Source organism: Bombus terrestris, chromosome 4 (assembly GCF_910591885.1).
Source record: "Bombus terrestris chromosome 4, iyBomTerr1.2, whole genome shotgun sequence".
In the NCBI taxonomy this organism is placed as follows: domain Eukaryota; kingdom Metazoa; phylum Arthropoda; class Insecta; order Hymenoptera; family Apidae; genus Bombus; species Bombus terrestris.
In genome coordinates this window covers 15,449,154-15,472,577 of record NC_063272.1, presented here as the reverse complement: position 1 = coordinate 15,472,577, position 23,424 = coordinate 15,449,154, and the positions used below count along the sequence as shown (strand labels likewise).

The 23,424-nt window shown below is 41.9% G+C and overlaps 6 protein-coding genes across 6 annotated transcripts; 5 read left to right on the top strand and 1 right to left on the bottom strand.

The window, feature by feature from the left end:
• The first annotated feature begins 288 nt into the window (after positions 1-288).
• On the top strand, positions 289-1,800 carry LOC100649447 (ubiquitin-conjugating enzyme E2 C). The gene is made up of 4 exons (XM_003395093.4): positions 289-424; positions 747-861; positions 935-1,139; positions 1,212-1,800. The coding sequence occupies exons 1-4, from the start codon at positions 321-323 to the stop codon at positions 1,334-1,336; spliced, it is 549 nt and encodes a 182-aa protein (XP_003395141.1). The 5' UTR covers positions 289-320; the 3' UTR covers positions 1,337-1,800.
• Positions 1,801-3,010: 1,210 nt separating this feature from the next.
• LOC100649653 (valacyclovir hydrolase) lies at positions 3,011-4,182 on the top strand (the record flags this gene model as incomplete). The annotated part of the gene is given in 6 exon segments (XM_020862797.2): positions 3,011-3,104; positions 3,425-3,596; positions 3,598-3,692; positions 3,773-3,958; positions 3,961-4,027; positions 4,092-4,182. Coding segments are annotated over 6 exon segments (705 nt in total), but the record flags the coding sequence as incomplete, so codon positions are not given.
• Positions 4,183-7,922: 3,740 nt separating this feature from the next.
• Positions 7,923-9,004, top strand: LOC125385042. Its single transcript, XM_048405583.1, has 2 exons — positions 7,923-8,099; positions 8,529-9,004. The coding sequence occupies exons 1-2, from the start codon at positions 7,923-7,925 to the stop codon at positions 8,739-8,741; spliced, it is 390 nt and encodes a 129-aa protein (XP_048261540.1). The 3' UTR covers positions 8,742-9,004.
• Positions 9,005-9,286: 282 nt separating this feature from the next.
• Positions 9,287-14,501, top strand: LOC100644287 (tubulin beta-1 chain). The gene is made up of 2 exons (XM_003395132.4): positions 9,287-9,473; positions 12,858-14,501. The coding sequence occupies exons 1-2, from the start codon at positions 9,417-9,419 to the stop codon at positions 14,142-14,144; spliced, it is 1,344 nt and encodes a 447-aa protein (XP_003395180.1). The 5' UTR covers positions 9,287-9,416; the 3' UTR covers positions 14,145-14,501.
• Positions 14,502-16,053: 1,552 nt separating this feature from the next.
• LOC100643116 (tubulin beta chain) lies at positions 16,054-21,278 on the top strand. Its single transcript, XM_003395122.4, has 3 exons — positions 16,054-17,385; positions 18,803-18,911; positions 19,521-21,278. Exons 1-3 carry the CDS (start codon positions 17,329-17,331, stop codon positions 20,720-20,722), a joined length of 1,368 nt encoding a protein of 455 aa, XP_003395170.1. The 5' UTR covers positions 16,054-17,328; the 3' UTR covers positions 20,723-21,278.
• Positions 21,279-21,385: 107 nt separating this feature from the next.
• Positions 21,386-23,061, bottom strand: LOC100649766 (tubulin beta chain-like). The gene is made up of 3 exons (XM_020862808.2): positions 22,524-23,061; positions 21,849-22,426; positions 21,386-21,748 (listed from the first exon to the last, which is right to left on the bottom strand). The coding sequence occupies exons 1-3, from the start codon at positions 23,059-23,061 to the stop codon at positions 21,386-21,388; spliced, it is 1,479 nt and encodes a 492-aa protein (XP_020718467.1).
• Between the last annotated feature and the right edge of the window lie 363 nt (positions 23,062-23,424).

Below are 23,424 nucleotides of genomic sequence, written 5' to 3'. Positions count from 1 at the left end.
CACGCTTCAATTTTACACAAAATCGAGGGAAATAATTTTTTGACAAATAACTTTAATGTTCGCTTTTCAACGTGATTTTATATAATCGAATTCACTGTGTTTTCAACTGAAATAAATGTAGTACGTGGCACGATAGTACATATTAAACAAACCACACGCTTCACCTTCAACAGCTGTTCGAAGTCAAATGTTTTCAAGAAGGTTGGTAGAAGATCCAACATTCAAATTTCCACAGTGACTGTTGTATCCCAAACCGAAGCTACGGAAATCTTGTGCGGCAAATAATAATTCGAAGAATCACTTGTGTCTTTCGATTCGGAATGGCACAAAATATAAATCCATTTTATTCGTCTCAAAATGCTCCGAGTAAAGCTGCAGAGGAAAAACAGAACATATCAAAAGACAAGCATGCAGTTAGTAAACGGTACGCCAACTTTTTCGAATATTTAAAAAACACAACTGATCTTGCTCCTGTATATTATTTATTTATTACCATTCTTTTATCTATAGCCATCTCAGATTCTTTCCACTTTATGCTAAAAGTTTCATATAGCAAATACGTATCTTACTGTAATAGTAATACTAGAATACATAACCTATTCACAATGTTTCAGCGAATAATTTAATATTAGCTGGTTCTTAGATTGCATGCAAATATTCTTGAACATAATTATATTTTATGCTAGATTTAGTCATACAATCGACTTTTTCCTATGATATTAATAAGGACAAATATATGCGTATAGATTGCAAAAGGAGCTCATGGTTTTGATGATGAGCACAGAGAAAGGTGTTTCTGCCTTTCCAGATGGAGAAAATTTATTCAAATGGATAGGAACTATAGCAGGACCAAGGGATACGGTAATAATTGCTCTATTCATAATGAAAATAATAATAGATACAAGAGAACTTTTATTTTCATTTATTGTTGCAGGTTTATGCTGGTCTTACATATAAATTAACTTTAGAATTCCCCTATAGTTACCCATATAGTGCTCCAATTGTACGTTTCGTTACTCCTTGTTTTCATCCAAACGTGGATGCAGTGGGTAATATTTGTTTGGATATATTGAAAGAGAAATGGAGCGCTTTGTACGATGTGCGTACTATATTGTTATCTATACAATCTCTTCTTAGTGGTAAGTAACTTTGAATCGATGCTATGCAAAATGCTGACAAACAAATATCATAAACTCTGTTCCTTCTTTTAGAACCTAACAATGAGAGTCCTCTCAATCCACAAGCGGCAAAACTATGGAATGATCAGACGAAGTATAAAAAACATTTAACAGACGAATACCACAGAACTTTGAATCGTGATCAACAAGATTCATGATAAGGGTATTTTTATAACGATCATTGCTTGTTCATTATTTTTATTTCTGTCAATGTTACGTCTAAGTATAAGATATAGAAAAACAAACTGCACAGAATTTATGTACTTCATTATAGAAAATTTCATCTCCTATTATCTTTTGCACTCGTATACTCTATCATGCAAAAAGGACATATAAACATTTTTTATATTGTTCATCGCGATCATATTTGTTATATAATTTCGTCTGTCTTTCTTGAAAATATATAGAAATTTGTATAATGCTTTTAAGACTGTATGCGGATTAAACATTTTTATATCGTCAATTTGTATCAGAAGCTTTTATTTATTTTTATTTTTATTTTTAATATATGATACATTGGATATACTTTATGAATTCCATGCATACGAGTGACAGTGACCATTGACATTACATTATCAATAATTATTGTATATTTAAAAAATAAATATTTTAAACACTAAAATTATGAAATTCATTATACTTTCGCAAACTGTTTTGTTCAAAAATAAATACATAACGATTTTCGTACGTTTAAGTAAAGTCGTACCATTATATAAAACTGTACTTAACTGATTGATGTTAGTCATCTTCAAAGTAATAGATATTATTATTTTATCGATCTGTTATGAGCAATTGTAACAATATAATTAAAATGTAATGCAGAAAAACAATGAAGCATCCTAGCCCTGTTATTTTATGAGATCGTTGAATTATCAAATATACATTTTCATAAAAAAAATGGAGCATAGAAGAGTGTATTAGTCTTGATCGTACTGGAAAAGTGTGAAGTACTTTGTAATAACACCATGCAAGTATATATTATTGCCTGATATTTTTTCTTCTCAACATAATATACGCGTTATCGTTAGAATTATCCTTATGCCATAGATACTATATTAATAATAGTTAAATAAGCGCGATGTTTGAAGAAGAAAAATAAGAAGTACATGTTTAGAATGGAAAATATTTTAGAGCAACGTGAGAAGTTTAAGAAGAGCGAAGAATATCAAATGTCCTATATTATTTATTTATTGAGGTACATTTATATAGATCTGACGCTTTGTTCAAGAAGATACTATACGTTCAAAATATCACATTGCCGAATCAAAATACATTGCCCAATCATATATATTATTTATAATTTTACTGTTTCATTTATTAGAAGGTATTTAAGTGCATAGGTTCTTAAGAAAGTTTATCGCTATTTATGTATATCGGCATTTCAATTATTTATTAATTAATTCGAAATAAATTTGAATTTGAACTTTTATCGGTAGTCTGTAACCCATTATTTACGTAATATATTATACATACGGTATTATACATAATAAACATATTACACAGATAATAGTTTACCCAACGTATACCATTGAAATCTAAGAAAAATGTTTAAAGCAAGTTCAATATCTCGCGGTACTATCACGTAAGCAACATCGCATAAAGACAGATCGGTGAGTCGGTAGAGTCAACAAGAAAGTCGCCAGTCATACTAGCGATGTTTCATCGAAATTTCGCTAATATATTGTCTCAGAGAACCTGTAGCGTAATCTTTTTTCAATGGATAAGTACACGGTACTCTTCGACACTCCAAGAACATGTTTTAGAGCTAACATATACATACATACGTATGTATACATCAAAATATTTTTTTCGCAATATGAAATATTTTTCAATCGGAACAAAAAATTAATGCGAATGGAGTCGACATCAATTACCTGAGAGTTGGTACGGGTGAACATCCAGTTTTGATTTTGCCAGGTGCCTTAGGTAAGCAACTTTACAAAAATTATCACGTCCAACACAATCGCAATTGTGCTAATTGTATTTGGCGAAGGTGCTGCTATCTAGGGATAATTGATTGTTAAAAATGTAGCTAAATAGTCATAGCCTAGATCATTTGAACGATACAATTTTTTCCTGCAAATCTATGTACATACATATATTTGAAGATAATTTTTCGAATATGTCGAAATATCGATAATTAAGCGTTGTTTATTATATTTCAAAATAAAAATTGTTAAAAAACTCGAGACGAGAGACACGTCACTAATGTAAATTTAAATTTGAATTGTAATACCACGGTACAGGTTCGATATGGACGCATCTTAAGCCATAAATAGAGGGATTGGACGGTGGAAAATTTACTACGGTGGCGTGAGATCCCCCGGGCTATTTAAAATAAAAACCACCCGACAGGACATTCCCAAATGATTTTTTTCAACGTGACACCGATTAGGTATACCATTTAACGAAGGTTACACATTTTCGCCTCGATGTTGCCAAATAATGTTCGAAAGATGGTAGCCGTTGCTGTAAACGCCTATGTAACGTCGAAAGAAATCAACATTTAGAAAAGTATATCCTTTCTCTCTGTTCATTGAAAATCAGTTCACGCCAGCAATCGTTTTATTATCCTTCCGTTTGGATGTCGATAGAATACCAAAATATAGACAGTTGGTCCGAAAAAATGCGAGCTCCACTGATAGAAATATACAGGCAGGTCTATGTCCGAACAACTTGGTCTAATTGGACAGATGCAATTTTGAGAATTTGCGAAAAACAACACGGTGACTTATGCAAAGTGTTGCTGACGCGAATTAAATGTCCCAGTTTGATCATTCAAGGAACAAAGACCCTATGGTACTCGCCGAGCATCCAATTTAGTCGAAGGATCACATCTCCGGAGCAAAGTTTGTATCTTATTTATATTACGATTTAATGGCTAACGATAAAGTCGATGATAAATCATATCAGGTTGACAATTTTTTGAAAAGGAGCACGCAATTTGCATTTACGTTATCCTGAGGAATTTAATGAGGTCGTTAGCAAGTTTTTAATCGGCTGATCGATGGTTTCACGATATACATAAATATGCGATAGGTATGATATGCAGTCTTATATACCTTCTTTTATCTTGATATATTTCTGGACAGTGTAACATAATATAATAACGTTTTTTAGCGAGCACTAGTAATATCTATGATTAATCGCAAATGTTAGAAAAAGAATCCTTATTAAGAGTTGGAAGAAGGTTTGTTCTACACTAAGCTGAATCCGTGATATAGCATAAAGGACACACGTGGGATAACCGGCACAGGAATCAAGTCAGAGAAAGGAGCTATGAAACCACGTGGGCGATGAAGGCTTTCCGTAGGCTTACCTCTTTTGACAAGGGACGTTTCCAAATAACGTTTCCGCCTTTTTGATTGAAAATTAATTTCCAAATAACTTTCTCAAAAGTCTTCTTAGTTTTTATTCAACGTTATTTTACTCTTAAATAAATCTTGCTTCTCGTTATGCATTGAAAATATGATCGCATTATTATGTTAAATGACGTAAATATCGTAATACGATTAAATTTGACGAGAAAAACGAACTTAGCACGGAAATAAAAGAAGAGGCACAAGATTAGTACAATTCGATACGAATGTCAAGAACCGCCCAACCGAAATATCCGCAATGCGCTTCGGACGAAAATCGATCGTGTTCCTCGTCTCGGCTACGCCCCAAGGAACCATTTGCCAGGGGTCTGCCGACGATATTTCGCTTTATATCTTTCTTACTCACGGTCTTCGTCTACACAACGTATTTATACCTTAAAATCAAATATAACAATACCATAAATAGAAAACGAATTTGTAAAGTAAAACAAATTTGGGTAAGGCGAATCTTTGAGATTCGTATCGAGATATTGCGCGCAGATAGAAAGTGGTCTTGTGCCACTTATTATGCGAGTGGCTTCACAGTCAAGAATATTCAAATAAATATTCAACGGGTACCTACATGTTATTTTATACTAACATATCTATCCGTACCAAGTACGGAGTAATTGAAATTGCATAATGCACAGATCAGACCTAATCTATGACGATTAAATCATCTCCTAGTTTGAATGATCCTCGAGAAGGGGAATATGCCAATAATGACAATTAGTTATGATAAAACAGGCAATTATCGCTGTATATAATATCTGCTGTCACGTTTGCCGCTTTTTTTCACGATATATAAAATTATACTGGAAACTGCGTTACGTAAGTTCAATCGTTATAAGCAATGAAAGAAAACGGATAGTAAAGGTGACATATAAAATGCAACAGACGTATCCAAACATGGACAGACTGCTTCGCGATTCGATCATGTGAACCTCTCCTTATTCTTCGCGTTCTTTTCTCTATCAGGTTCGTTTTGCGCAGCAAATGCTTCACTATCGATATCCTAAGAGTATCTTTGAAACACAACAAACACGACATTTGCAAGGGAAGATCCTATTGTATGAGAAACAAAGTAACACTTGCAAAGTATACGTTAAAAATTGTAATCTCGTTTCGATAGAGACATCGCGTTTTATCGAACGGCTATCTATTCTGCAACAACAACAAATAGATTTGTTTTTTTAGCCAAATACAAATAAAAGTTAAATATATAAATGTCTTTCCCGATTTGGAAATGAGACGGCTCGTTACGATGACATCACCGCGAGGTGTTGCTCAATAACCAGACTGCCGCAAAATTGGGTATTCTCGGTTTTCGATATATCGTCATGTGCTATAACTAACGGTATCGTTTAATGTAACTTAATTGTTTGTTTTATCTACCTATGCGTCACGTTGTTAGACACTTAGCACAAATCGAGTCGTATTAACGAGTTTTATCCTACTTGTAGTGAAAAGATACGCGTTACAGATGGAAATGATGCTTCCTTCGATATTCAACGAATATGAGATGAGATATATACATATGTTAGAAATGAGAAGTAGAACGGAACAAAGCAAAGAATAAAACTGAAAATATCGAAAGAAGGCAGGATTCGAAAGAGAAAAGAGAAAAGAGATGATGGAGAAGAACGACCGAATGACTCACAATCAGATTTCGAAGCTACCGTTATCGAGTTGACTCTCTTGATCCACAGCTCCGGCACGATGTACCCGCACTCTGTCCAAAGTAGAAAACGATACCATTTACGGCAGCTTGCGGGTCCGTTGTTACTCCTTTTCAGACCTGTATCGCTCGGGATTGCTCGAGAAAGTGGTCGTACGTCAAAATCTTGTCCCCGATACAACTCGACCACCCCCACTGGTTTTCTCATGGAAAACCGTTTGATATTCTGAACCTTATCGAAATATATGTGAATGTACATACAAAACATAAGCAAGCTTCGGCAGCCTATCGCAAATATATCGTTCTCAAAAGTGGTGCAATTGTTGTAATTGAGACACGGATATACGGCTGCGGAAATATTTACACGTATTTGTCGTGCACGACGACATCCTCGGGATCAATAAAAGTTGAGGCGGGGCAAGGTTTGGTCTGACCGTCGCGTCGTTCCGACTCGGTTCTCCCGAGTCGTCTTCGTCGTTCTTATCATCGACGATATATTATCTTCGAAACGCACGAACGACGCGTAAAATCGTTTTCGTTTGTTCGTCCGATCAACAATTAAAATACATACATTGGTCGATTCGACAAAGTAGAGTACTAGTCGTTGCCTTAGAATTTTACTCTTTATTCTTTTACTCTTACGTCATCTCATCGCTCCGCTATCGTAATCTCGAATTGTTCGTTTCAGGAGTATAAAAAATATGATGCACCTTATATAGAAAAAGGGGAAGCATCTAACAATAAGTACGTTGCTGAAGCTCGATAGCATCGTGACTCATAGTCACCCCTTGTGACATTAGGTACAAAATATCGCGACTATCATTATCAGCGAAGGACATCGTTTGTGATTCACATGCACGATACCGCAGTTTCTTTAATAAAAAAAATTTACGAATTCGCTGAATGTCTATTTGCATTATATCCTGTATAGTATACTATGTTTTGTATTTGAAGCATTTATCGACAACGACTATTCACGAGAACGAGATTCGATTAGGGTAATTGTGACTCACCCTTATCATATACGAAATATAGTATTTCGATAAGTGATATCTAAATGAGACGAACCGATTACGAGCAAGTACATCTATTCGAACAAACGCCTCAGACCAAGAGGAATAAATAGGAATAAATAACAAGCAGAAAGAATGTTGAAATTTTGTTTTCATCGACATAGAAAAGTACACGTGGACTTTTCGTTTTTGTTTCGTCTAAATTAGATGTGATGTCAGCGAGCGTTCCTGCTCGCGGATTCGTTTAATCGTACGACTAACGAAGGACAATCAGATTGGAGTACCGCTGTATCGCATCGGCCTTATTCTCTCGAATCGACCTCGTGACACATGATCAACTTTTATTCATGCATAGTATCGTACTTACATACTTGCACGACCCTTCTTTGCTAGCGAAAGTTTTTCGTTGACGAGATAGACCGAGTCTGACCGATGACCGGTGTATTCTACTACATTTTCGTTCCTTGTCATATGCAGTAGCGCGCGTTCAAAAACAACGACGAAAGACGATCGACTCCCGATAGAGAGAATACGTTTTCTGATTAACGAGAGAGCAGAAACGAGAAACTCGATAGACGAAAAGTTGCTACGTTAGAGCGTATACGAACTACCAGAGGTAGACGCATTCTTCGATCCTGTCGGTTAGAATTTACCTTGATAATAAATATGATCCCCCGTTATTGGCAGGTCCGTTATGTTCGCGTACTGTGACGCGCGTCTATCAATGCGAGACAGTGTTTGCGCGTACTCTCAAGCAAGTACGTGCGAGCGAATATACGATACACATACACCGAGATGCGCGGGCGTGTACACTATCATGGTTGAATTTTTTCCTTCGAAACGAAGAGCGAGTGATCCATACATGGTAACGGTGAGAAGACTGGCTTACGCGTTGCAACGCGTAACCCACCCTACCTGCTCTCCTGTCGCCACTCGTTCGCCTTCCGTTCTTCTCTCCTGCTTGTAAAGTTACATACTTCCATAACATTCTATATGCACGTATACACACATTTACTTTCGTCTACTTTTTATGCCTAACTTTACTTATATATCGAACATATAGTTGATTAATAAACTTCTGCATGTACGATACAACTGACCAACACTCAAAAGCGACCATAGATATCTATTGTATCGAGTAATTGACGATAAGTGTCATTTGAGGAAAGATTGACGAAAACGATACCGTCTAGTGCGAATACTTTCCGGGAAACCTTTTTGCCAACCAGAACTAAAGCTACTTTATCGTAGCAGTAGCCTGAAGGGCGTACGTACACCTTTTTAGACATTCTTTTAGTAGGTCCGCAATACATACATATGTATTTGGGTGGGTGTGTACTACGCCGGTGAGTCACGTATCGACTTTTCTCCCAGCCAACTTCGGGTAATCAGGGTGGGTTTAGGACATACCCATCATTTAGCTAAGGGTGGAGCAAATACGTGTGCGCTCATCGATGAGGTCATCGAATATTGTACCAACGAAAAGAGAAAATTAATAATGTTGCTAGTTTAATAAAATATCTTGATAAAATATCTTCATATAGTACAATTTTATTTACTAGGCAGGTATATATTTTAAGGATTAGAACACAAACTTGCGTTGAGTTTTATTTCAGTTATTTGATAATAACCGACAGTAACATCATTTATATGCAAATTACGTACGTATATACGTGAAAAACTCGTAATTACATACATGGAAGTTATCTAGCTTGGGGCTGAGAAACGGACGAACGTTCGAAAATTGTTGTCACGATAACTGAATCATAATCATGTTTGTAGCAATCGAAATAATTGCGGTTTTAAGGAGAAGTAAAATCTCGAGAGTATCAAAAAAAAGAGGTCGCATTCGTAGGCCGACAGCGTTGGCCTGCAATTTTGGCGAATTGAAATTTTGTCAACGATCATATCCGCAGAGGCTGGAGCGCAGAATCGTATGAGAAGTTGGCAACGTTGTCGACGCTGGCTGGTGAACAGGCGGCGGGGCTTGGATATCAACCAATCAGAAACGTTGCTTGAGTCTCCCCACGTCACTCCCCGCAATCCTGCCGAAGCTTGAAAATCTGTAACGGACGCCGCTGCCTGGGCATATTCGTTTCTGGGCTCTCGTGACGAGTTAGCGTGTATCTCGTCGTTAGTTCGATTATCGCAGTAAGCTTCGAAAAAGACCAAAAAGCTACCGAGCAACATGAGGGAAATCGTCCACATTCAAGCTGGCCAGTGCGGTAACCAAATTGGCGCAAAGGTGAGTGTTTCGAGTTGAAAAATATTCGAAATAATTGAATCCGTGGCCGCGTGGAAAAGAAGAACGCTTCTTTGTTCGTAGCGTCGCGTCGCGTTGTAGTTGGTGCTAGTAGAATCCTGTCTTTCGTATATGTTTTATATATTTTCTGCATATCGTATAACTGTAATTATTACTATAATCGGAACGTAGAGAAATGAAAAATTCGAATGTAGTGAAAAAAAAAATGAGACTCGCTTGATTCGTGCATAGATATCTTTCGAACGTTTGTCTTGCGTGTGTGTGTATGTGTGTGTTGCTTGAAGAATCTAAAACAGGAAATGACTTAAAATTCATAAAATCTTAACGAGACCTATTTTGACGAAAGACCGTGTTACACTCGAGCTACGTGTACGTGTACCACTGGCATGCGAAAAAACGGCAACCTCGCTCGGTCGAAGACCTGTCATGGCGACAGAACTTCGCCGGCCGGCTGGTATACTTAACGGTTTTTTTCCCGTCAGCCCGTCTCTTTTCTAACGAAGCGCTGTCGTCAAGTGTTTCAAATATATATTCCTTAACTATTTTATCTCTCTCTCTATCATTTATCGTAAATGTCAATGCACTTTTCAAGAGAAAATGCTGAAAACCGGTATCCGTTAAAAAATTTTACATAAATGTTTTACTTAGCCCTTTGAACATGGGCGTGGTCTATCTCCGGCGCCGGGATACACCGGTTGATGCGGCAACGGAATCGAACCTGCGGTTGCGCGCGCAGTCATTCTCCTCTCCTCTCCTTCTCGTTCTATCTCTTTCTACCATCGACATTCTCTCTAGTGCGCACGCACACATACATGCATACATGCACAGCAGGCACATACACAACATATCAGTATGTAAATTCTTCGTTCACATCTTTCCGTTTTTTATGAGTTCCATACAAAATTCATTTTCACGTTTTCGAACGTCATAGTTATCTCGTTTATACTACAAAATATTTTGTATTATTTTTTATAAAATCAAATCCTATTTGTGCTGCAAATAACTTGCTACAGGATGCGAATAGCAATGATAAAATTGTTTATTAATTAAAAATTAATTAAAAATCCGAGTTAAAAAAATGTAACGTAAAACGAATTTATATACTGAGATTACGTTATGTAACATGGATACATATATATATATATACGGTATAACTATTACAACAATTTACTTGTGAAAAAAGCGGACACGTAGCAAGTAATGCAGTTGTAGTTTACGCTCTCATAGTTTTCAAGGTTGTTTCATTGGGTCAACGTCCGTTTCCTAAATTACCCACTTCGATTCGTAATATTATATCCGTAATATCGATTTTTTAACAAAAATGTTTTCTTGTAAATGTTTTATTCAAATTATGATCTCTGTAGCGTGATTTACCAACCACTCGACAATTGTGCAACAGTTACAATTACCCATTTAGGGATCTTGGTAATCCAAGGACATCGTGTATTACGTAGTACGGTGAAACGTCTCCAAATACAGAAAGAAGCTATCCTTTCGCCATTTTCTTTTGCGTTACCTCGCTTGGTTTTAAATTATTTTATGTTGGCAACAACAGACTGGTGTCTGGTAGTAACCCAGGTATATCGATCCTCTCTCAGACTATATATTCTTTGGCCGCCATTTTGTGCAACATCGTTCGTACATTAAAAAATCAACGTTCGAGCAATGATAATAATCATCCTTATGCCGCACACGCGAAAAATTTTTACTTTGTTCAAATCTTCCAAAAATATGGGGAAAGATAATTATTAAATAAATTAAAACAATTAGATAGATTCTATATTCTATATGAATCAACGATGGTATCACTTTACCGATTGCCCAACTACCTTTTTTATCATAATTTATGACGCTAGGTCATTTTTGTTCTCTTTTAATCTTTATGAACATACTAAATATATAGGAACTGTCGTAATTCAGTTGATTATGGCTCGACATGTTAAATGTATCTACAACGTTATGATAAATATCTCGACTTCCGAAATACATATGTATGTATATGTACAAAGCGGAATGAATAGATCTCAGAAGGGAGCAAAGGAGAAGCCAGAGTGCATACATAAATCGAGTGTAGCGCCTTATGATAATTAGACAAGATTGGTATTGCAGTCATCATTTCTATATATAGCGATGACATTGGTGACTCATCTTACTACGACATTGTACATATATCGCGTGTATAATATGTCGCCGGTAGTGGGAGATAGTAAAATTATGCGCGGACAGTGTTCACTTCCTATTAATGATGATCATATATGATTACGTTGGTTAAATAAATCTATGTAGGATATTATAGTTTCCGTAGATGTATTATAGTTAACATTACCGCGGTACCAATCGTCGGATGCTTGCATTAACATTAGTGTTATTTCAAAATATTTAACCAGAAATTATTGCATGATCGTAAGTTGGAATAAATAGAAAGGAGCGAGAGGGGATGTAAGATATAATCAGTTTGTAGGTGACGCCAATTAACGTGGAAACATTACCGACCTATGATAACGTCCATATCGTATCAACGATATAATTTTATAATGATTTCGTATATGAAACATGAACTCGTGCTACATGTTATACATATATTCGTACATCTTATCTGTTATTCTATGCGCTATGTCGATTATTGGATAATACCTTCTATTCCGTATCCGGTGATATAACTTCTATATTCGACATTTTACAATAGAATATTTGTCTACATCATTGGTTGGTATTTCGAGAATGCATCGATTTCCAGAAATATACTGCTGCTGCAAGGTCTTTGAACTACGGTTAGGAGAGGTTGCGTGCACAGCAGTCGTGTGTTAACTAGTAGAGAAGGCGCACGATTACGCCTTGCATTTGTTCGTTGCATGCTATCCATATTTCGCATTCGTCCACGTTTAGAAGCAATTAATTGCCGACGGTTATAGACCAATGATCATCTCTCTAGATTCGAATAAAATGCGCGTATATAAATTAATTAATCTTCACTGGTGAGGCCGGTTCCAATGATTCGTTAGCAGCATTGGAATAGAAAGAAAAATGCGCACGTGTGTACATGTAGTATAGGTAGAAAGAGGAGAAGAGAAAAAAACGAAAAGAAACTTCCATCCTGGCTGCGCCTTAATGACCGCTTGTATTACGATTAATTACACGCGAGCTATTTGCCGGCGAGGTCGTTGAACCGTTCTTCTCGGTCGATAATACGGAAGACTGAAAACGGATGCAGGGGTAATCGTGAGGAGAAAGCATCGACTAGCACCAAGTACGATTTCTTTCTCGAGTATCCGCGCACGCGTTCTTTCGTGTCTAGCATTTAAAACGCGAAGAATCGTTAAATCGTGTAAATGATTTTTAACAAATACGAATTATCGTTTGTTACAGTTTTGGGAAATTATCAGTGACGAGCATGGTATCGACCCAACCGGTACTTACCACGGAGACTCCGACCTTCAGTTGGAGAGAATCAACGTATACTACAATGAGGCGTCCGGTGGTAAATATGTACCACGTGCCATCCTCGTTGATTTGGAGCCAGGCACCATGGATTCCGTTCGCTCGGGACCTTTCGGACAAATATTCAGACCAGACAACTTCGTATTTGGGCAGTCCGGAGCTGGTAACAACTGGGCGAAAGGCCATTACACCGAGGGCGCCGAGCTGGTAGACTCGGTCCTCGATGTAGTCAGAAAAGAAGCCGAAAGCTGCGACTGCTTGCAAGGTTTCCAACTGACTCACTCTTTGGGTGGTGGTACTGGATCCGGCATGGGAACGCTGCTCATTTCGAAAATTCGCGAAGAATACCCCGATAGAATCATGAACACATACTCGGTCGTACCGTCTCCCAAGGTATCAGATACCGTCGTGGAACCGTACAACGCAACACTTTCCGTACATCAACTGGTAGAGAATACGGATGAAACTTACTGTATCGACAACGAGGCCCTTTACGATATTTGCTTCCGCACTCTGAAATTATCTACACCCACCTACGGTGATTTGAACCATCTCGTCTCCCTCACGATGTCCGGTGTCACCACTTGCCTAAGGTTCCCCGGTCAGTTGAACGCTGATCTGAGGAAACTCGCCGTAAATATGGTGCCGTTCCCCCGTCTCCATTTCTTCATGCCAGGATTCGCACCACTCACCTCCCGCGGCAGCCAACAATACAGAGCTCTCTCTGTACCCGAACTCACTCAACAGATGTTCGATGCAAAGAACATGATGGCGGCATGCGATCCCAGGCATGGAAGATATCTCACAGTAGCAGCAATTTTCCGTGGCAGAATGTCGATGAAGGAAGTCGACGAGCAAATGCTCAACATTCAAAACAAGAACAGCTCCTACTTCGTCGAATGGATCCCGAACAACGTGAAGACAGCCGTCTGCGACATCCCACCTCGCGGCTTGAAGATGTCCGCCACCTTTATCGGCAACTCGACAGCTATCCAGGAGCTGTTCAAGAGGATCTCCGAACAATTTACCGCTATGTTCAGGAGAAAAGCTTTCCTTCATTGGTACACCGGCGAGGGTATGGACGAGATGGAATTCACCGAAGCCGAGTCGAACATGAACGATCTGGTTTCGGAGTATCAGCAATACCAAGAAGCCACCGCGGACGAGGATGCGGAATTCGACGAGGAACAGGAAGCGGAAGTCGACGAAAATTAAACACGTACTCCCTACTTTACTCTACTCTATCTACCATTCATCCCCCCATCCTTGTCCTTTTCGCTCTCGTACTGCTTCTTAACTCTGCGTTCATTTCTCTTTCTTTTTTCCCTATTTCGACTCCTTTTTTTATTTCCTTTTTACAGTCTGTTCAGGCGCGCTTTTTTCATCAGTACCCACCACCACACATACACATACTCCTCGCATTTGAATAATTCGTACATAAAAATCCTTTTTTATCGTCTTTTTTTCTATACCATTTATTTGGATTATGTAGTTCGCGAGGCGCGTCTTTGTATTCAGTGTATAACCGCTGTTGCGGCCAGCATCATCTTTGAATAAATTATTATCATATAAGTGTACGTTTTTATAAGAATCCCTTATTATTTTCGTACTATTCTATCGTGTTAGGCGATTCATTCTTTGTATTTATAAAATTACATTGTAGGCATATGTTTATTTATATTTGTCCTCTTCATTTATTAACTTTTATACTATGACGAAGATCTGAATAAAGTAGATCATTAATTAAAGAAGTACTAAGAGAGGTATCATAATTAATATCCAATTAACTCAATGAAGTACTTAACTTCGAAATCAGTTGGTTTCGCCTAAAAGAAGGGAGAAAGCTACAAAATCGGAACAAAGTAGAAATTTGCTTCGAGAGTCATCGATAAGTTGCGCTTCGATTATTTTCACGTCATTGGAGAAATTATCTCTAGATATTCTATGCAACATCTGCAAGTACGTACGTACTTAAGTACTTGCGGTATAACGTAGAAATCGTAGGACGTCATTAGCAGCATTAGTAAAGATATCAGATGGTGTCGCCATCTGTTGAAACGAAACGATTGTCATAATCGTCAAACGATAGGAACGACCTCTACTCCGATATTTTTATTTACGGATGCGGTACCAATTAACCACAAAAAGGAAATCGATGTCAATCACAAAGGAAATGTTTGTATATATTTACTCAAATAGTATATGCTAATTAGCAATTTGTCGTGTATAAATTGTAGAGAAATTATATCGTAGACTACAAGTAATTGGTTACAGGAAATTCGATAGAAAGACGTATAGGTATGTGTACGTACGATGACTTGCGAGCACTTTGATGTCTTCACGATATTTAAATACTTCCGAATCGTTACGAATGATCATGTTTTTCTGTACAATTTTCTAGCTTTTGTGGACAGGAAGCGATTAATCGCGAACAGGACGTAGAAAAATTGGAAGATTCGAAATTTTCCGGAATCATACTTAGAATGTGAAGTTTCTAATTTACACGTATGGGATAGGATAAATTTAACGTGCATTTAAGAGTCTTGCTAGCCGACTAACGGATTAACACAGTTAAATAAATGGAATCGGAACACCGTATCTCTCGGCGGTCCGCCACCTTCGTACTGCTCATCGACATAAACATCGCGGCGAAATTTGATTCGCGAGATCTCCAAATCTTTCCGTTTCATGATTCTTTAAAACGTAACTGATCGATATGACGCGAGGGCTCACGAATCGATCGTCGCGTTATAGTTTTCGATAAAGACGTTGACAGCGAAGCTGAAATCGCTCGAAAAGCGACGGAAGAACGCGTATCGTCCGTATGTGGAGGTAAATTTTCTTGGACTAATTGTAAGGCGGCAGACAACGACCTCACGGAATAGAAGGTATGACTCATCGTCCGGCTATACGAAGCGGCGTAGCGCGATGTCTCGCTTCGTGAATTCGACCAAACTCGAGACGGTGGTTACCAATTACCGCAACTCATGTTCCATTCTATCCTCGATTCCAGCGACATAACCTGCTCTGATTTATCGTATCTAGATATTACTCGATCGAAGATACAGTTCGTCGTCGTTATGAAACGTCCTTTTCGCATGCGTAAGATGTGGATAGGAAAGGGACAGGAAGGCGGAGCAGAAGAAGAAGAAGATAGGGATAACTTTTACTGCCTTTCGAATCGATACATATCGATTTGGGCTATTAAAAATCGGCAAACTTCAAAGCTAGTCGAAAATAAGTAAAATTGGTGAGGAACGGACGTACAGTGGAACATAAAGAGGAACAAGGTCGATGGCACGAGTCGGGGGTGAAGAACACAGGGAGCGAGTTACAATAATAGAAAAAGGGATTTTACAGCGGCAGGGGATCGTGAAACGATAGTAAGCGCAGCTGGAGAGAAGCAACGCGACTATCGTGTCCCTTTCAACGGGAATAACAACCAAGAATGACGAGTGGCGCACCACGTTTTAAGAGTGACTCACGAGACGAATGCACTGCCAGTCCCATTTAGCTCTTGCCGGTTGCTTTCCTTCTTTTTCTCGTTTTTCTTCTTCGCTTCCTCTTTTTGTTCAAACGATATCGAAAGAACGCGTGAAATTCTAGCGACGGGGCCACGCAAATTCGATCGAAGGTTATCGAACAATTTCCGTAAAATATAGCGCATAGTAGCGAAAGACATTCTCGCGATCGAGTTACATTTCCGCTGGATGCGCTTTGAGTCCATCGAACCGGATATCCTGCTGTTCTCGGCTGCCCAGTGGACGGTTCTTTTTTCGAGCGTGCAAACGAATCATCGTTGCACGAAGCCCCGTCTAGGCTCGCGAAAGCATCGATCGGAGGTCGATCGGATCGCGTTGTTAGAACGCGTGGCTCGAAAACGTGGAAAGACAACGTAGGAAGAGAAAGAGAAGAGAAAATGTTTGGGGGACCGGAGGGTTAGCAGCCGGGAGTCGAACGCGATCGAGCTGACGAGTTATCGTCCTGTGGAGGCTGTCGGTCGGCACGTCGCGTCGGCTGGTCGACTCATGCGACGTACCACGCCGGTTGGAGAATCTTCTCCCCCTCCGTGTGGTCCGTGCTGCCAGGCTAGAAGCGCATCGCGTAACCGAGTGGAGAGTCGACCTCAGGACACCGACACGAGCACGTTTCCTCGTCAGTTTCGTTTCGCAGGCTCCACTCCACTGGTGCACTCCTGCGCGACACTCGTCCGTACTCGGTTCGCTGCACACGTTCTCTTGCAACGCACGCCACATACCGAGGACGTTTCTTCGCTGTGAGTCTATTCTCTCGAGCTTCGACCCTTCTCGAAGGATATCAATCAGCGGAGTCGTACGCTTAGCCGGCCCACCTATTTTCTCGGTTCGCAAAGGGAACGCGGAGAAAGGCCAGTTTCGAAATGAGGGAAATCGTGCATCTGCAGGCTGGACAATGCGGAAACCAGATCGGTGCAAAGGTAGGTCCACTTTACTACAAGCTGATTCTCTCGCCGGAGACTGCGAAAGGATAGGCCGCCGTTGGCCCGTGCGCATATGTTAGAACTGAAAATAAGATTGCAAGCGAATCAATACAAATCGATACGAAACAAGCGATACCTTCGATGTCAGAAGAACGTCCGATCTGCGGCTTCTTTTTTTAAGAATCTTAACGGGAAGATCACCCTGTATCACCTTCGCTAGTTCGCCGGATGTACGTACACCGATCTTCGATATACTCTTTCCTTTGTTTCCTTCGGACTTTCTTTGGAATTTTTCCCTCCTTTTCGGAACTTTTCTTTTCACGAGTCCATGCTAAACGAACATATTTCTTCCTCCTCCTCCCCCTGCTCCTCCTCCTCTTCTCTCTTTCTCTGTCTTCCTCTTTGTCCTTATTCTCCTACACTTGGGCCGAGCTCTTAATCGAATTAAAGATAAGGCGTCGGCGGTGGCAACAACGCGACACGACAACGGTGAGCAATGACATGGAATTTGAAGTGTCTCCTACTCCAATCTGTTCGCGACAAAGGGCCATTCGCTTCGCTGACGCTCGAGAACCGAGCGCAAGCATTTCGACCGTCCCCCGAGATCGTTCGTGCTCCGTTGTCGCCTAATTGAGAAATTCAAGCAAATAGGTAGAATTCTCCTTTGAAAAGTATCCGCGATACGTAAACGTACGAAACAGTGGAACGCCCTATAGATGGTGCGCCCTTTTCATTTTCTTTGTCTCTGTACGAACGAGTTAAAGGCACGTAGCGGGCGGTGTTCCGCCCTCGATCTACAGGACGACCACGAAACTCCGCCATGTGGAAAACGACCGGCTGATCGGTCAACTGTAAATCGCATCTAGAACAAAAAAGACTCGTTCGGGCGATCGGAAAGAAAGGCGGAACGTAACAAGCGCGATCCTAATTGCCAGCACCGTACCGATAATTAAGCGTTCCACGACTTTAACATAGCGCGGCCGAGTTGCGCGAAACGAAAAGGCAAACGAAACGAATCGTACCTATCTTTGTCGTTGTCGCTGCCGCCGCGCCGTCCAGAGAATCACGATGTATAGATGCTATTAATAGAAGCGAGAGAAAATAGCGAGGGCGAGACAAATGGAGAACGTAGAGCAAGGGAAGCTATGCTCGATGAGTTTACTCGGAGTTGGCAGCAGAGTCACCATTAATTTCCTGTATATTCGTTTTTAGATGAGCCGTGCGCTTTTCTCGTTATCTATCCTTCGCGAAGTAGCTCTCGCTTTGCCGTTACGTTCAGTGTACCGTAAAGGAGAAGAAAAACAGAGACGAATAGCGGGTAAAGGATGGCGATGAGACGAACGAGCGACTATCGTTAGAATTTCCGACATTTGCCGACGAATTTCTCTTACACGCGTCGTTACTTACGTTATAGTTCTGGGAAGTAATCTCCGAGGAACATGGCATCGACCAATCGGGCATCTATCACGGAGACAGCGATTTGCAATTGGAGCGAATTTCCGTCTACTATAACGAAGCTTCTGGTAAGATAAATTTTCTCTTATTTTTCTTTTTTTTTTCCTTGCTCGATGAGAGAGAGAGAGAGAGAGAGGGTGACGAACCCTTTAAAACACGAAGCACGAAACACATTCTCGGAAGGCCGCGGTCGAGCAGAAGAAAGTGCTGGATCGGGGTTCGCGAATTTCGCGCGCTCTAAAATAGAAACGCGGTTGCTGCGACATGGTGGAACGTAGGAAAAAACGAACGACAAAGGCGAACGCGCGTTCTGCGACGAAAATAGCCGCTTTGTCCGTTCACCACCCTTGGCTTTCGACATCCTGGACGAGAAAGATCGGACGAACCCATGCTCGATCCAACCGTGGAAAACAGCGTATAATTAAGTAGCGTACGATTCGAAAACGGTGCGCTGCGCGTTTCCGTCGACCATTTAAAGTACGAGTTAGTCGCGACGTTGGTTTCGGTGGAATGACAATCGACGTTTCGAAGCTGTTTAGTATGAAGGACGATACACGCGGCGCATTGGTTTCGGAAGGCAGGAGCGCGTGTCCGGCTCATTCTTCCATTTATGGATCGAGACTGAAACCGAAACGGAAGCGTTCTTTTATCGACCGTGTTATTACGTATTGTTGCAGTGGCGACCTCGACAAACGGAGGAAAGTACGTGCCGAGGGCCATTCTCCTGGACCTGGAGCCAGGAACAATGGACGCCGTTCGATCAGGAGCGTACGGCAAGCTGTTCCGGCCGGACAATTTTGTGTTCGGACAATCCGGAGCGGGCAACAACTGGGCGAAGGGACACTACACCGAGGGTGCGGAATTGGTCGACTCGGTTTTGGACGTGGTCAGGAAAGAGTGCGAGAATTGCGACTGCCTGCAGGGCTTTCAGCTGACTCACTCTCTCGGTGGGGGCACCGGATCCGGTATGGGGACGCTGCTCATCTCCAAGATTCGCGAGGAATACCCGGATCGGATCATGAACACGTACTCGGTGATGCCGTCGCCGAAAGTGTCCGACACGGTGGTGGAGCCGTACAACGCTACCCTGTCGGTTCATCAACTGGTCGAGAATACCGACGAGACCTACTGTATCGATAACGAAGCGCTCTACGACATCTGCTTCCGTACCTTGAAGGTCTCGAATCCTAGCTACGGCGATTTGAATCATCTGGTCTCGTTGACCATGTCCGGCGTGACGACTTGCCTCAGGTTTCCCGGACAGCTGAACGCCGATTTGCGAAAGCTCGCGGTCAACATGGTTCCGTTCCCGCGTCTGCACTTTTTCATGCCCGGCTTTGCTCCGTTAACCTCTAGATCTATGCAACAGTATTCAGCCCTGTCGGTACCGGAGCTCACGCAGCAGATGTTCGACGCGAAGAATATGATGGCCGCCTGCGATCCCAGACACGGCCGATACTTGACAGTGGCCGCCGTGTTTCGTGGCAGAATGTCGATGAAGGAGGTGGACGAGCAAATGCTCAGCGTGCAGAACAAAAATAGCTCTTACTTCGTCGAATGGATCCCGAACAACGTGAAGACCGCCGTTTGCGACATTCCGCCCAAGGGTTTGAAAATGTCCTCGACCTTTATCGGGAACACCACCGCCATTCAAGAGCTGTTCAAGCGAATCTCCGAGCAATTCACAGCGATGTTCCGTAGAAAAGCCTTCCTGCACTGGTACACCGGCGAAGGCATGGACGAGATGGAGTTCACCGAGGCTGAGTCGAACATGAACGATTTGGTCTCGGAGTATCAACAATACCAAGAAGCCACCGCGGAAGAAGATTTCGAAGCCGAGGAGTGCGCCGACGACTTTGAGACTTGCGATCAAGAGTAAATCGACTGCTGATCATTTCCTCCGAAGGAACTATTTCTCCACCGAACGAGACGTTTCTCTCCTTTTCCTTGTCCTTGTCCTTATCTTTCTCCTCTTTTCTCTTCTCTCCTCTCCTTCTCCCGTCTCCTCATCGTCCGCTCCGTTCCATTCTCTCCCTCTGTGGCGACTTTCGTCTCGATTCGGTGGTAGCTCTCTGCGATATTTCTGTCTCTTTTATACTTTTGTACGTAAAAAATACATTTTATGATCGGGAGGCGTTTGCTGCGGCGACCGGCGAGTCGAGTGGCTCGGCCGAGCTCCACACCGGTTGCCGCATCTCGCATCGCGACTATCGAAAAGTGAAAAAATAGCGGAAAATTTGCACGGAGAGATCATGGGTTATCCCTGGCTCGCGAAGGATAGCGACTTTACCAAACACCAAAGTACCCGAACCAAAAATCTACTCTGTTCCGTTGCATCCACGGCAACGATATCGTATGCGTATTAATAGTGGCACGCGTTTTGCAATGTGTAGCGCAAGTTTGTTCCTTGCAAAAATATACGTTTTTTTCAATTATTTTTCTTTCCCCCTCGTATCGTTCCCCGTATCGTTCCCGTACCATTTCCCATGTCATCGATCGCACGCTCGAGCGATTCGAGTCGACTAGACTCGTCTCTCGACGATCAATCCTCGTACTCCGCCACCGGATCCTCGACGAAGCTGGTTTCCGTCGTCGCTTCTTGTTGCCGCTGATACTCCGAGACGAGATCGTACATCGTCGATCGGGAATCGGAAAATTCGGTCTCGTCCATTCCTTCGGCCGTGTACCAATGCAAATACGCCCGTTTCTTCGTCATACCGTCGAACGCGTCCACCAACCTTTTGAACGGTTCCTGTATCGCCGTCGTGTTCGATACCATGCTGGCGTTCATAGCGAGTCCTCGCGGAGCGATGTCGCACATCGCAGTTTGAACGTTGTTCGGTATCCACTCGATGAAATACGGACTGTTTCTGTTTCGTATATTCGACATTTGCTCGTCGACGAGCTGCAAGCATACCAAAGCGATTGGGTTTTATAAACGAAAGAGCGCGCTTCTCTCGGCCGCATGCGCGCGCTATTAAACTAAAGCAGCTGCGTTTCCCGACCTTGGTCGACATTCTGCCTCTGAAGATGGCAGCCACCGTGAGGAATTTGGCCTGTCTCGGGTCGCAGCAAACGAACATGCTGTTCGCGTTAAACAACTGCTGCGTCAATTCCGGTACCGAGAGCACCGTGTACGGGGCGGCGCTTCGGGAGAGGAGGGGCGCGTATGCGGGAACGAAAAAGTGGAGCCTCGGGAACGGCACTAGGTTGATCAGTAATTTTCTCAGGTCGGTATTTAATTGGCCGGGAAATCTGAAGCAAGCCGTGATTCCTGACATGTAACTGGATACCAAGTGATTCGCGTCGCTGAACGTTGGCGTGATGATCTTTAAGACGCGCATGCAAATGTGATGCAACGCTCGATTGTCGATGCAGAACGTTTGATCGGTGTACTCGATCGATTTGCCGAGAGTGAGGATAGCGTTGTACGGTTCTACCACCACGTCCGACATCACCGGAGACGGTATCACGCTGTAAGTCTTGAGTATTCTCTCCGGATATTCCTCCTTTAGCTTGGTCATTAGCAACGCGGTCATTCCACCGCCGGTTCCGCCGCCCAGCGAATGGACTATTTGAATACCTGAATATCAAAGCAGCGAGCCAAAACTAGATATGCACGGTATTACGTATACGCGGCGGCGATGACGACAACGACAGCGACCACGGCGACTACGAACCTTGCATCAAATCGCAAGCCTCGGCTTCCGTGCGAATCAGATCTAACGCGATGTCGGCTAATTCGGAGCCTTCGGTGTAGTAACCCTTCGCCCAGTTATTCGCCGCGCCAGCCTCACCCGTCGCAAAGTTGTCCGGTTTGAACAGTTTTCCGCATGGTCCGGACATCACCGAGTCCAAGCTTCCTGGATCGAGATCGACCAGAATGGCTCTCGGAACGAATCTACCACCTAAAAAAAGTTTTATCCGTTCGGCGTCTTTTTCGTTCGCTTTTTCGACTTCTCCGAGACGATACCTGGACCTTCCACGAAATATACGTTCATCCGTTGCAATTGGAGCTCGGACTCCCCTTGAAACATTCCGTCCATGTTCAGACCGTGCTCGTCCGCGATTACCTCCCAAAACTACGAGACAAACATCTACCGGTTGCGTGGCGTGATATCGTTTACCGAAACTACGGTTAGTAAATGCGCGCGGGCTTACCTTCGCTCCGACGTTGTTCCCACATTGGCCGATTTGCACGTGTACGATTTCCCGCATTTTCTCTACCTTCAGTTTAAGTCTACCAACGATTTGTCAACGAAGAATGTTCGTTCGATTTGGTCCGGAAAAGGAAAGGAAAGAAGGGAATAGTTAAAACGTCACGGATCCGCAGAGTCAAGTTCACTCGACTGACCCGTCGTGCGCATCGTTTCGATTTCCAGAGATTCGAGCGCTCGATCGACAGCGTCGCGTCTGTTTCGCACGCAACATCGCCAAAGATCGATATATCGCGATATAATTGTAGCGCGCATGCGCAGGCGTGCGCGCCCGCTCGGAACCAAATTCCATTGAAATTGCGATGCCATAAAGAATATCTATTAAACGTTCAACAAAGATAATACAACGTTTTCTAAATTACTT

Bases quoted from the DNA above. Each gene is read 5' to 3' on its own strand.
- LOC100649447 (XM_003395093.4), top strand. From the start codon at position 321: ATGGCACAAAATATAAATCCATTTTATTCGTCTCAAAATGCTCCGAGT. The intron at 425-746 runs GTACGCCAACTT...ATATGCGTATAG, and splicing joins AAGCATGCAGTTAGTAAACG to ATTGCAAAAGGAGCTCATGG. The intron at 862-934 runs GTAATAATTGCT...TTATTGTTGCAG, and splicing joins TAGCAGGACCAAGGGATACG to GTTTATGCTGGTCTTACATA.
- LOC125385042 (XM_048405583.1), top strand. From the start codon at position 7,923: ATGTTCGCGTACTGTGACGCGCGTCTATCAATGCGAGACAGTGTTTGC. The intron at 8,100-8,528 runs GTGAGAAGACTG...TTCTTTTAGTAG, and splicing joins GTGATCCATACATGGTAACG to GTCCGCAATACATACATATG.
- LOC100644287 (XM_003395132.4), top strand. From the start codon at position 9,417: ATGAGGGAAATCGTCCACATTCAAGCTGGCCAGTGCGGTAACCAAATT. The intron at 9,474-12,857 runs GTGAGTGTTTCG...CGTTTGTTACAG, and splicing joins GTAACCAAATTGGCGCAAAG to TTTTGGGAAATTATCAGTGA.
- LOC100643116 (XM_003395122.4), top strand. From the start codon at position 17,329: ATGAGGGAAATCGTGCATCTGCAGGCTGGACAATGCGGAAACCAGATC. The intron at 17,386-18,802 runs GTAGGTCCACTT...CTTACGTTATAG, and splicing joins GAAACCAGATCGGTGCAAAG to TTCTGGGAAGTAATCTCCGA. The intron at 18,912-19,520 runs GTAAGATAAATT...GTATTGTTGCAG, and splicing joins CTACTATAACGAAGCTTCTG to TGGCGACCTCGACAAACGGA.
- LOC100649766 (XM_020862808.2), bottom strand. From the start codon at position 23,061: ATGCGGGAAATCGTACACGTGCAAATCGGCCAATGTGGGAACAACGTC. The intron at 22,427-22,523 runs GTTCGTAGTCGC...TTTGATATTCAG, and splicing joins GGCTTGCGATTTGATGCAAG to GTATTCAAATAGTCCATTCG. The intron at 21,749-21,848 runs GTCGGGAAACGC...GTATGCTTGCAG, and splicing joins GAGGCAGAATGTCGACCAAG to CTCGTCGACGAGCAAATGTC.